At 43.6% G+C, this 14,365-nt stretch overlaps 1 protein-coding gene across 1 annotated transcript; it reads left to right on the top strand.

The window, feature by feature from the left end:
• Positions 1–2,803: 2,803 nt before the first annotated feature.
• On the top strand, positions 2,804–14,239 carry cercam (cerebral endothelial cell adhesion molecule). The gene is made up of 12 exons (XM_056589091.1): positions 2,804–3,338; positions 3,931–4,041; positions 4,713–4,830; positions 5,210–5,344; positions 5,779–5,983; positions 6,360–6,479; positions 7,076–7,152; positions 7,562–7,668; positions 8,674–8,806; positions 9,122–9,249; positions 10,087–10,290; positions 12,370–14,239. The coding sequence occupies exons 1-12, from the start codon at positions 3,136–3,138 to the stop codon at positions 12,602–12,604; spliced, it is 1,776 nt and encodes a 591-aa protein (XP_056445066.1). The 5' UTR covers positions 2,804–3,135; the 3' UTR covers positions 12,605–14,239.
• The last annotated feature ends 126 nt before the right edge of the window (positions 14,240–14,365 follow it).

The raw sequence follows: 14,365 nt of genomic DNA, 5'->3' as shown, positions 1-14,365 counted from the left end.
TTATAATGGTGTTACAATGTATTTTATTATAGTTTTAAACAATTTCTTTTATCATGGTGTTACACAATTTCCTTTGTAACGGTCACACACAATTTCTTTATTATGGTGTGACACAATGTCCTTTATTAAGGTGTTACACAATGTCCTTTATCATTGTGTTACACAATGTATTTTATTATAGTGTTACACAATATCCTTTATCATGGTGTTACACAATGTCCTTTATCATTCTGTTGCACAATTTACTTTGTTATAGTGTTACACAATGTCCTTTATCATTGTGTTACACAATGTCCTTTATTATAGTGTAACACAATGTTCCTTTATCATTGTGTTACACAATGTCCTTTATTATAGTATTACACAATGTCCTTTATTATAGTGTTACACAATGTCCTTTATTATGGTGTTACACAATGTCCTTTATCATGGTGTTACACAATATCTATTATCATGGTGTTACACAATATCTATTATCATGGTGTTACACAATGTCCTATATTATGACAGAAATAAAGAGAGACAAAGAAAAAGATAGACACACACAGAAAAACAGATGAGCAGACAGACAGACAGACAGACAGACAGACAGACAGACAGACAGACAGACAGACAGACAGACAGACAGACAAACAGACACACAGACAGACAGACAGACAGACAGACAGACAGACAGACAGACAGACAGACAGACAGACAGACAGACAGACAGACAGGCCGACAGACACACAGACAGACAGACAGGCCAACAGGCACACAGACACACAGACACACAGACATGGGGGAGGGTGCTGAGTAAGAAGGCCTGTGGTCCACACGCTGAATGACAGGTATTGAACTCGGCAGCCAAAAGACGTCTCTATGGGAACAGTATTGATTATTGCCTCAGCAATAAAGGTTCTAAGAATGCCATGACGGAACGCTGGCCTCCCCACCCCCACCGTAAAGACACACTCACACACACACACACACACACACACACACACACACACACACACACACACACACACACACACACACACACACACACACACACACACAAAGACACACACACACACACACACACACACACACACACACACACACACACACACACACACACACACACACACACACACACACACACACACACAAACACACAAAGAAACACATCCACACACACACACACACACACAGCCATGCACCCATACATTTCTAACCCAAAGCGGCAGCCATTTTCTTTGCATCGGGCTTGAAAGCTATTTCATTTCCTAATAAAGGATTACTGCAGGTTTTGATAGTCTAACCGTTGCCGCTATGTACACGTTTTGTGTGCCTTATATGTATGTGTGTGTGTGTGTGTGAGTTGCTGGTGTGTGAAGAAGGTTGTGTGTGTGATGTAATGTGTGTATGAATGCCTATAGTTCCAGGGGCCCGTGGAAGACCCCCCACGGTGCTTTAAGACTCGGTAATAGAATCAATGAATTAAAGCTTCCCACAACACACTAGGAACCACACTCAAAGCCTTCAGCCTTTCCAGGACTTTTCATCCCGGGACTTCTCATTCGCAATTTTCCCTGCATCGTTCCTTCTTGTTATTTTCTCACATAACACATTTCCATTCACATGTTGAAGATTAAATTATTTTTTTACACGACGCAACACTCGCACAAACACCCTCCTAAAGATGTCACCTTCTTGTCTTTGACTTTTCACACATACTCTTCTCTGCTGCGCCCTCATGGATGCATACAAAAACTAATCAGATCAACCCACACATGTGCAAACATCCACACACACACACACACACACACACACACACACACACACACACACACACACACACACACACACACACACACATGGGCCTCCAATGCGGCCCTGACCTCTTGACCCGTTTGGGAATGTTAGGGGACCTGATGTTGAACCCTCCGGACCACGTACACTGGGAACGTGCTATTGAGCGGACGAAATGGTGTGTGTGGTTGTGTGTGTGTGTGTGTGTGTGTGTGTGTGTGTGTGTGTGTGTGTGTGTGTGTGTGTGTGTGTGTGTGTGTGTGTGTGTGTGTGTGTGTGTGTGTGTGGATGTGTGTGTGAGACAGAAAGAGAGGGAAAGTGAGAGAATGGAAAGAATAGCGCAGGACACTCAGGGAGTCATGAATGGGCGAGATCTCTTTGACCCTCAGACCTTTAGATCACTTTCCTTATTGTGGGCCGCCCCTCATTCCTGGCTTTCCAGATTTCTGCTTCCCCTCTCTCTATTCACCCCAGTGTCCCCTCTCAAACACCCCCATTGGGATATAGCATAGTAATGAAGATAGATTCAGGAGGTAAAACGCAGGTCTTTATTGAACTACTCCAACGGTACGCGCGCTACAAGAGCTGTGTTGGGGAAATGGGAACCATGCCGTTTCTTTGACAATACCGGCTACGCGGAGGGTAGTGGTGTTAGGCATTAGCAGAGGGTGGTTATTAATTTTGCTGATGACACTTAAGGATGTGGAGGATCTAGGGAGACTGAAGGCTAGTCTACTAAACTAGTCCAATCTGTATTTATAAGTAGCCTACTTCCAAAACATTTTTTTCCCAAAATTTTTACTTTAATTATTTTTTTGTAATTAAAACCTTGTCATTCACTCCGTAAGTGCGAAATTATCTAGTTATTTTATAGTTTGGGGATGGATTTGGGTTCAATGACGTGTTTTAGACCAAAAACCCCATCTTCTGGCGACTTTATGGAACTGCAGGAAGTTTAATGGAATGCCACATTTCCAAGTAAGGACAGTTAATGGATCGCCTACCTATGCCTTCAAAGATGCAGGAGGACTGGCAACTAGACAGATGCGAACGAGTGATCTGATTCGTTGCAATGGAAAGTATGCTATGGCCAAATAAAGTTGCATCGTACCGTTACATTACCAAACAGCGGGAGATCCAATCCGCCACATATAACTCTTAAATTATGTTTGGCTGTGGATTGATGCGGAAGTTGTAATGTAAAACTCTGGCACACAGGGGTCTGGAGTGTGGAAAAGGAGTGTCTAGGCTGCATGGATACGGGAGGAGGGGAGCTGGAAAGTTTGGAAAGCCCTTTTCCTGTATTGCTGACGCGAACAGGATAGCCGTGAGCGCGTCGGAGAAGCAACGACGTCCACGATGCTGATGTGGTTCTTAGGCTTGGTGATCTTCGTGTCACGGACAGAATGTTACTTTGCCGAAGAGAAATATCCAGAAGAGTCCAAGATGCAGCAGCCGACGGTGGTAATAGCGATCATAGCGCGGAACGCAGCGCACTCTCTGCCCTACTACCTGGGAGCTCTGGAGAACCTCAACTACCCCAAAAGTCGCATCTCTGTGTGGTGGGTCACTTGCATGGGATACAGTTTTGCATGCCAGGCCTCTTTGTTATGCGTCACTCAAAAGGTCGAAAGCATCTATCATCACTATCCTCTAGATTGCATTCTGAATGCAGCCCCCCCTCCGTATTGTCCCAAATAACTTCCAGATTAATCAGCATGATCTGGACACGAGTACCCTTTCAGTCTAGCATCGGACTCTTTTATACTTACTTTTTATACTTACATAACATGCCTATTTGTTTCCACACCTACAACGATTATCAACACAAATGGAAAAGCCTTAATTATCACTCGACAAATCATTGCTACACGGTTTTTATATTGCATATTGATCATAATGAGGCACAGGCCGATCATGAAAGAAATATGTACATCTATAATCCTCCAAGTAACCAATTTCCAGAGGGATCAATACTGTCATCTGAATACGAATGTTGTGCAGTCAAAGTGACACCATAAACATAAACCCTCCACAAGTTGTTTCAATCAACGTTTCCCCTACAATTTAAACAACATTTGAACTGTAATCTATGAAATGAACCGCGGAACCGACAACTTTCCTGTATTTAATAAGCTGTAATCTATGTTACAGGGCAGCCACAGACCACAACTTAGATAACACCACAGCTATGCTGAGAGAGTGGCTGACCGTCGTGCAGAAACACTACCACTATGTAGAATGGAGGCCTATGGACCAGCCCACGTAAGTAGTATGGACCCTACACCGCTTCCATTCACAACAAGGAGGCCAGGAAAACCTCTTTAGCTTTTTATCTTTTTAACCTTTTCAGCTCAGACGACCATCAGTAGAAATCAAGTAGCAATTATCCTCTGCCTCATACATCATCATGCGTGCGTTTTATCGTGTGTGCGTGTGTGTGTGTGTTTGTTCAGTGTGCCGTTGTATTGTAATTATGATTAGTTGTATTTAGTCTGTTAACGTTATTATGTGATCATTAGTGTATTGACATGGGTGCGATCAATATTTCAATATCATCGTTTATCGTATATGAGTGGTGTGGTGATATTGACCTTTTCTGAAAGATTTACAATGAAAGGACATGCCCTTAAATGTATTGCAATATGGAAAAGGTTGTTTCATCTTACACTATCCTTGTGTACAAATGTCGTTGTTATTTTTTATTCGTAACTATGTGTTGGTTTTCTTTAATCTGTATTCTTTAAAATACATCAAACTAACGTAATGCCCGAATAAAAAATACAAATGCTCCATTGTTTTAAATCATGTCACATTTCTGTTGAATTGACACTAGTCTAGTCCCTTGTCAATGTCATCATTGTTGAATTCAACGTCTATGCTTTCCATTGTAACCACGGTGACCCAGTCTCCGCCGTCTCCCTGTTCTCCTTCAGGTCCTATGCGGGGGAGCTGGGTCCGAAGCACTGGCCCAACAGCAGATACGAGTATGTCATGAAGCTCAAACAAGCCGCGTTGAACTTCGCTAGGAAACGTTGGGCTGACTACATCATGGTAAACACTTCAAAAAGGCTCACCGTCTGTACTTTAAACGTATCCTAAGAAGCCATCTGAATAAATTGAGAATACAGATTTGGGATTGGTTGTTGTTTTACATTTTTTGAATGAGACAGTTAATTACACGTTTTTATCTTATCTCAGTTTGGTTGCCTTTCATGAATTGATTATTCACACTTTTTCCATGTCTGTTATACGCTCGCTTTTCCTCTCTCTCTCTCTCTCTCTCTCTCTCTCTCTCTCTCTCTCTCTCTCTCTCTCTCTCTCTCTCTCTCTCTCTCTCTCTCTCTCTCTCTCTCTCTCTCTCTACCTCTCTCTCTACCTCTCTCTCTCTCTGACCCTCTTGGTGACGTCCTCTCTACTCCCTGTGCTTCAGTTTGCAGACACAGACAACATTGTGACCAATCCGGACACACTAAACCTGATGATTGCAGAGAACAAGTCCGTCATCGCCCCCATGCTGGACTCACCGGGCGCCTATTCAAACTACTGGTGTGGTATCACCCCCCAGGTGACAGGTCGCCCCAAACCAATCACACTAGAGAACGGCTGTTCTTTAAGCACATTGACCAATCAGACACCACCCCAGACTTTTCGGCCAATGGAATGCAGATAACCACAGGAAGGAGAGGAATGTCGTTTAGTTTTGTTCTGAGTCAAACAATAAAGTCCCATTTACTAATTAATGGCATGGAATGGAGCTTTAAAAAATATTATGATACACTCGCAGTAGCTCCTTTTTCATTTTCCATTTTTTGATTGTTTGTGCATCAGTGCACCATTGATTATCAATAAGCTGTGCCAGGTCAGACTCAATACCAACACAGTGTACTGTTGGCACAACACGATCCAAAGGGATTTGATCCCCAAACCAAACAAAATTCATAGAACTCCATTGATGTGCCTCCCTCCGCCCTCCCTCTCCGCCACCACCACCTGCTCCAGGGCTACTACCGCCGCACGGCCGAGTACTTCCCCACGCGGCACCGCCAGCGGCTGGGCTGCTTCCCGGTGCCCATGGTGCACTCCACCGTGCTGCTGGACCTCAGGAAGCGGGGCATGAAGGAGCTGGCCTTCTACCCGCCGCACGCCGACTACTCCTGGCCCTACGACGACATCATCGTCTTCGCCTTCTCCTGCAGAGCAGCAGGTTCGGTCCGACGACTTGAGCTTTGTGTTGTTGTTTTGTTTTTGACGATTTGATGGTAGTTTAACGCTTTGGGGTATGAGGAGTGAGGGAGGGGAACGAAGGCCGGTCCGGTACGGGCACGTTAAAACGTAGAAAAGACGATCCGTAGATGCAGTCGTGAAAGAGCATACGGATGCACGGTTCGGAGCATTAGTGTGTGTGTAGCGTCATTGGTGTTGTGCGTGCAGGAGCAGTGGTTGTTGGGAACCTTGGGTTGGTTGAGCCATTGCTGAATGGGGTTTAATACTTAATCCTATTTATATATTCATATTCAAAACTGTTTGGATCATGCTGAACAAAATACTTCATTGTGACGTTGTGTTCTTTCTCCTCTCAGGCGTCCAGATGTACCTGAATAACAAGGAGCGCTACGGATACCTGAACGTACCGGCCAAGCCCCACCACACGCTCGAGGACGACCGCCTCAACTTCGTCCACGTGCACCTCGAGTCCATCGGTAAGCACAGCTGCTATACTGTATCTTATATATATATTACATTGACTGCACAATTGATGCGTACTTACATGCATACATGGATGGATAAGACAGACAAGAATAGATGTATGAACAGATGGATGGATTGATGAAAATAGAAATAGAACTAGAAAATATTTATATTTCTAGGGTCCAATGGGTCGGGTCTGTGACCCGACCCATTGGATGACGATTCGTATTAAGCACATTAAGGGCGGGACTTGAATAGCCGCCTCGCAGTAGTCAATGGCCTCAATTCATTTCAGGCCATTGACGACTAGTCTTTAGTGTTCTTTATGTATGTTCACTTTGAACTACCTAAAGGCAACTAGAAGAATCACAGTCTCTGCCGTTAACCAAGAGGACCTACATGTTAATGGTGTGGTATTGCATATATGTATTGCAGAGTTTCTATTGGTCGATGACACTCATTCCTCATGCATTCATTCACCTGCACATCAGCAGGGTTATCTCAGTTCTTCTCCGAGGTTTACCTTTGTTGCTGTACATTCACAGGCTACTTTGAGTCCATGAGTTTTTGCATTGTGTTTCAATGCTCCTTTGTGTTCTCCCAACAGTGGAGGGCCCCCGGATGCATCCCTCTCGCTTTGTGCACATGTTCCCCAAACAGAGAGACCTGATGGGCTTCGACGAGGTGAGCTGTCCTCTCCCGGGGCCTCACATCCTCCTCATACTTTAGGGGTCTCCTCATTATAGCATCAACCACAAACAGGACCCACATCCAGACGATGAAGAACCAGGTCAGGAGTGTGTTTAATGATAAAGACAGCAGGTAGGACCTGTTACAAGTAGTCCATTCATGTGTGTCAAATTAGCTTAACCCAAACAAACGATTTCTAGTCTACGGAGTGTCTGAACGTAACTCTGGCTCAGATTCTCAACATATAACCGCATATCATACGACTTAACAAAAGAGCCGACTTTCTCTAACAAACTTTAAGGGGAATACCGAAATGGTGTCATGGAAGCGTCGTTTGCGTGGTTCCGATTTTCCGGCGTCACGTCGGCCTCCAGCCTGACGTGCCCCCCTCTCTGCTCCGCAGATCTACCTGATCAACCTGCGTCGCCGTGCTGACCGCCGAGAGAGGATGCTGTTGTCCCTCAACGAGCTGGAGGTGGACGTCAAGGTGGTGGACGCAGTGGACGGAAAGTGAGTCAACAGAAGGAGAATTCGGGAAAATGCGAGAGATCGCACGGCATGGGTTCAGAATATTCAGAGATCGCGTGCTATAGGAGAAGGGTGTTGGTTCTGGCGCAAGAGGCTCTGGGTTAGACCCTCCACAAGGTCTACAGCCGACCTTGGAGGCATCGTCAAGCGATCTGTGAGCATTCCCTGTTAGTCGCTTTGGAAAAGGGAGTCTGATAAAGGGCTAATTGTACATAATAATAATAATAATAATAAATAAAATTGATATAGCGCTTAATATGGTACTCTAAGACGCTTTAGAGTCAACATAGAGATGAGTGTAAGCTCAAGGGTCTGTGTCTGATTACTGGGACAAACTGGGAAAGAGTACAGCTAGGCTGCTCTAGATGTGAAGCATTTTCAAGCGATCTAAAACATAACAAAGGAAATGTCCCAGAGGGATGTGTCCACTACACACCTACCAAATATCCAGGAAAATGTACATTCATATATTCCTCAAAGCTATTAACTCATACTTATAAAGGAGTAGCATTGTAGGGGCGTGGTCTGTATTCCCCCCCCCCTTCTCCATTTCGCTGTTTAGTGTAGTTTATGCTTCCTCAAAGTCTGAATCACAGTAGCTCCATACAGCTTCCCTGGCGCCACAACACGAGCCTACCCGAGTATTGGTCAGTGCCCGGGCCACGTGAGCGCTCGGTAATTGACCACGCTTGGCTACGTAGCCAGAAGGGAAGATAGACTCCACCCATTAGATCGGCTTGGAGAAATAGTAGGAAATCAATATACTGAAATAACCTGAGATTGCAATGGATTTCATGGAACATCATTTCCTGAGTGTCAATACACACAGTGATAACCCCCGCTCTCTTTACTCTGTCCCAAAACCTGCTGGTTCCGGGTCTTTGCCCGATCGACCGGTGAATCCCCTCTTCCAACAACAACGGTCTGTCATTGGGCGTGTGTTTGTGCGTTGTACATTATGGTGTGTTGTGTATCTGTGTGCTGCAGTGCTCTGAACAGCAGTGACATTAAGCTGCTGGGCGTGGACCTGCTGCCGGGCTACTTCGACCCCTACTCCGGGCGCACCCTGACCAAGGGGGAGGTGGGCTGCTTCCTCAGCCACTACTTCATCTGGAAGGAGGTGAGGGGGATCGCACACACGCACACACACACGCATACACGCACGCACGCACACACACACACACGCATGCACACGCATACACACACACACACACACACACACACACACACACACACACACACACACACACACACACACATGCATACATTTGAGCTCCATTATACCTTCATGGAGAAAAGTAACATATTTACAATTTTGTAAATAAATGTAATGCCTACGGAATAGAGTGTCTATGCATTAAAGACGGTGATATTCACACACATGTTTTATTTATATTGATACGTATTATCGTCTGTGCTATCGTCTTGCCCCCAGATGGTGGACCAGCAGTTGGACAAGGCGCTGGTCTTTGAGGACGACGTGCGTTTCCAGGCCAACTTCAAGCGGCGAGTCCTGAGACTGATGGAGGAGGTGGAGAAGGCCCAGCTAGACTGGGACATCATGTAAGAGCAAGAGGGAGAGGGAGAGGGAATGGGGGAGAAGGAGAAAAAGAGGGCAGGGGGGGAGAGGGAGAAGGAAAGGGAGAGACAGGGGGAGATTTAATTATAGCTTCGACAATTTGCACAAATATTAGGAGGTCGATTCACATTTTACGATATGTGCATAATGTCTTAAGACTTTATATGAAAGTATTGTACATTATAACCTTCATTCCCAAAGCACTTTTTAATGGAGGTTACAAAGTCCTTCCAAACAACAGAACAAAACTACACTACAGAAAAGCAAAACTAAAGAGTAGCTTAACAGTTCAAAGACTTCCTGAAAAGGTGGGTCTTTAAGCAGGCTTTGAAACAGGAGACTTAAGAGACAGGAGGTAGAGCCCTGTTTTTGTCCTCAGGTAAGAGATTCCATAGCTTTGTGGCCCGGAGGGAATAGGCACAGCTGCATTTAGATTTCAGCCTGGTTTTTGGCAATAGATAATTGCAAAAAAATGTAGTCTATGTAACGCGATATAAAAATACATAAATGTGAACGTCTAATCAGATGAACCACATGAATAACACGACACAAGGTTTTCCAGAGAGGTATCTCTTCAAATGACCCCCATTTTGTGAGGAAAACATTTGTTCCGAGGTTTTGTCATAGAACTGGATGCATTTCTCCACATGTGCAGAACACATGCGTGTTCAAAAAAAGCCTTTTCAGGAGCATCCAATTGGCGTGAGCATGAATACCGCAAACACAAAAACAAACCCCGTAATAAATACATGAAAGTACAACGTGTGTGGCTCCTCCACCTCCTCATCCCCTGTTGTCTGTTGTCAAACCCGTTGCCATAGTTACCTGGGCAGGAAGCAGGTGAACCCGGGCAAGGAGGAGGAGGTGGACAACATTCACAACCTGGTGACGGCCGACTACTCCTACTGGACGTTGTCCTACGCCATCTCGCTGCAGGGCGCCCAGAAGCTGCTCAACGCAGAGCCGCTGTCCAAGATGCTCCCCGTGGACGAGTTCCTACCCATCATGTACGACAAGCACCCAAGGTCAGTACCAGGCCAGACACGCGGAAATGCGTTCGTGCATGCGAGTGCGCACGCATTCAATGTTCTGTTGTCATCTCTCCACGTAACTGGGCGTAAAATTCTGTTTCAAATAATTTTAAAAATAAATAAGTGTATTTATTACACATAAATAAATTATTAAATATATATTTATAAATATATATATGGTTTCACAGATCAAAGGTGAATTTTAAGCAGGATTACTTAAGCCTACAAGTTAAAAAACACATTGGTTCAATCGGAGCAGGTGCAAGGGGTATGGTCAAAAGTTGACTAAATCCACGTGACACTCGCCTAAGCTAGGACATGCAGCCGATAGAGGCGTGAAACCGACCAACAGCGAAAAGCATTTTTTGGCGGGATGTATCAGACTTCTTGTACTTTAGCCAGAATTTCCCCCGTTCAACATTCTATAAATGTTAGCCAAAAATAACACAGAAATGTTTCACCAACAACAACACCATTTCTAACGGGTAAGTTAACTCCAAATCTAAAGAGATTTGGAGTTTACCCGTTAAATAACTGGTGTTCAACTGTGGTTAAACATGCCCCCAAGTAGCTGTATCTAAGATTAATCCATCATAACCCAATGCTTGTTTTCTACTACTCTAGTCTGATTTATACGTGGCGTTTTCGTTCCATAACACAGATCATTGCAGAATCATGGTTTTGTTTTTGGATAGAAATGCACGGGAAAGATGGGAACGTGGAAAGCCTCCAGTTTACTTTGTGTTTTCCCAGGGATAGTTCATCAAACTGATAGACAGCAGGGGATGGTTAGAAGCAGAGGATTCCCATTTTTTTTTCTGGAACTGCTTAACATTGACATTTCCTATTGCCATAAACACGCCTCTCTCCTCAACATCTCCTTGGCTTTTCAAAGCCAGTTCATTGTTGGCTTATGTAAGTTGGGTCTTGGGATCTAAATCCAGTAAAATATGTGTTGCAGTCTTGTATGTAAGATTCATCAAAAAATGAATGCTTTGGCTTTAATCAGCAGGATAATTTTATAACTTTTGAGCTATTTACAGTTTCATGCTTGCTCAATGCTAGTATTATCTATTATGCAACAGTAGGCAAACAGTAGTTGGAAAACTCCAAACACACCAAAGAGGAGGTCAATCACTGCCTTTGCAAGGAAGTTTATTTAGATTCAGCATGAAGAGCCTACGGTCTTCATCATTGTGAGTGTGCTGCCATCTAGAGGTTAAGACGTGCTAGTGTGATTGATATTATGTACGAAAACCTCAAAAACTGATTGTATCACAGAATACCTTTTAGAACAGCGTTTACTGAAATATAGTTAGATAGAAAAATAGAGAATATACATAATACAAAACACAGACTTTTACTTGAGCTTTTACTAACCCTAACTCAAAGCTGGCTGCAGACATTGTGTAAAGAGAGATAGTATTAAAGATAGATATATTCTTAAGCACTCATGAGGTCCGTCGCGGCAGTGGTAATAAGGATGAAACAAACTTATTTTGACCTCACATATATATGCTACAACAGATGCTTTGCCTAGTGACTTGTTAAGCCATAGTCATGAAAAAAAAGAGAGAGAGAGAGATCGTTTTTACAAAACATTAAGGCTCTTTCCCGGTGCCCCCACCAGACGAGGTGTATGGATGAGTGAGGCTACATGTAAAACGTCAAGTATGAAATATGATGTACTCCTAGCAGACTTGCAAAACCACAAAGCTTGACAATGCCTTTTGGCTCTGCCATCTGTAGACAAATGGTTCCCTGCCAGCCATTAAGTTGGCTCTTTCTGCCTGTTTTCTGTCCTGCTTACTGGCTGTCTAATCCTCACCGGACATGCTTGTCTAGTTGGCAATTCCGACCAAAGCAACAAAAACCTCATGCCAGCCAGAACTATAATCATTAATACCAACAAAGATTTAAAGTAAACAAGATTATTCAGGATATATATATATTATATTATCTTATATTATATAAATATTATCTTTACAAATCTAGTGTCGCACATTTTTAACATAACATTATCACTAACATATCATTGATTGAACCAACTGTTGCATTCCCCTGTTTATCCAGCGAGGCGCATAAGGCCCACTACCCCAACCGCAACCTGCAGGCCTTCAGCACGCGCCCCCTGCTGGTGCAGCCCTGCCACTACGCCGGTGACCCAGCCTGGGTCAGCGACACGGAGACCTCCACGCTGTGGGATGACGATGCAGTCCGCACCGACTGGAGGGGCTCGCAGAAGACTCTTAAAGGCGCAGCGCAGCAACCCGAGATGTTGTCCAACGCTTATAAGGATGAACTGTAGACGAGGAAGGGGTCAAATGTCAGTCGAAGGAGGCTGGTGAAAGCTCTAAGATCACGGGGGTCGGGAGTTTAGAAAGGAGAATGTTCCCTTGACTTCATGACAGGAGCTCCCGCCAATGGTCAGCTTGGTGTCAGGTGACATCAGGTGGGATAAGGGGTTCTAAAGGGTCCTCTATGACGCTGGCCTTCTAAAGATCATGGTACACAAATTAGTTAGATTGTCTCTATAGGTTTTATGCAACCTGTTGGGCAATGTGCAGTTATGCCATCTTGTGGATGGAAAGAGTCAGTATTTTTTTTTGCTAGTCGCATACTCACACATACTACTAAGTAAGGTAGTGTTTCGTACAAAGGTGTGTTTTCTGTGAGAGTTGCGATGTTACATGCTTTAAGTTTTAGACAATGAAAAACCATTTAAAGGAATATCTGACAAGTCCAAGTTAATTTAAGGCTGTTTCACTTGTACACATGGTATACAATGTGATTCAATATTTTGATCATTTTTATATTTGTTTGTGTATTTTAAACTGTGCGTGAATGGTTGTGTGGAGGTTTCTAATGATTGCATGATCAAATTTGACCTCTAACTGAGCAATTCTTATGTTTTTTATGTGTAGAATAGAGACTTCATTTGATACTAAATGATACACTCCATTTGTTGTGCCTCACAGAATGGGCAACAAAACAAAGTATCCTTCCTGTGTATATGAATAATTTTTCTCCATATGGATTCATTCGAAAACGGTATAAACTGTGTATGATCTTGTTTTACAAAAAATATTTTGTACATCATGTAGTGACCTAGGTTCATGGTACTTGAGTCTTCAGTTGTATTTCTTTTATTTTCTAATGTCAGAACCTCAGAAGCTCCTTTTGACGTGGTTGACGATATTGTGCGACACAATAATATGCATTTAAAACAGATCAAAATGATAGAGAATACCAAAAATGGATTGCAGATAAGGAACGCCATATTTTGACAAATGTAGAGAAATATCTCTGCAATAAATCATGAATGGGAAGAAAAAAAGCAAAAAGCAGGCAATAAATTCTTATTGTATAATTATTTCATGCATTTTGGACAGTCGTTCTGGATTGTGAAGTTGACTGATGGTTGCAGTGACACATACTTTCACTCGCACACGCACACTTACACTCAAAGAGAGAGTCAGTTGCCATAGGTGTGTCATGGTCCTGATATATGGAAGGAGATAAATGATCCAACTCCACCACACACTTTCCCGTGTCTTACAGGACAAGCAGGATCATTTCGAGAGAGAGGGAGAGAGGGGATGGTCGAGTGTAATTGGCCAAAAGCTGGACTGTATGAACTCGACCGATCCCACTGTGGGAGGGGATGTCAACACAGTTTCCTATTGGCTCACCGACTCTAGGGGGCTTCATGGTTAATGTTAGGGAATGTCCCACAAAAGTTAGAGGTTAGCTTTTTAATGTTTATCTCTACTGTATGTTTTATCTTTCCATTTGTGTGGCTTTGAATCAACATTTTGGGGGCATTGTTCTTCGCTGTGCCCAGTTCTTCCAATTAGTTGACATGCCATGTCAGGCAATACGTTGTGTCTAATTTCTCATGTAAATAAAAACAAGATATATAAATATGGCCCTTCTGATAGTCCTATTTTCCTATTTCTCTACGCCCCCACCTTATATCTTCAGTGAACAGATGTGACCTGATGTTCTTTCGCTTGGATGGGAAGTCAGCCATTTATGGCTGATATATCAACAGCTGTTGCCCTAAATG

Source organism: Gadus chalcogrammus, chromosome 4 (genome assembly GCF_026213295.1).
Source record: "Gadus chalcogrammus isolate NIFS_2021 chromosome 4, NIFS_Gcha_1.0, whole genome shotgun sequence".
In the NCBI taxonomy this organism is placed as follows: Eukaryota; Metazoa; Chordata; class Actinopteri; order Gadiformes; family Gadidae; genus Gadus; species Gadus chalcogrammus.
This window is presented reverse-complemented; position numbering and strand designations above follow the sequence as displayed.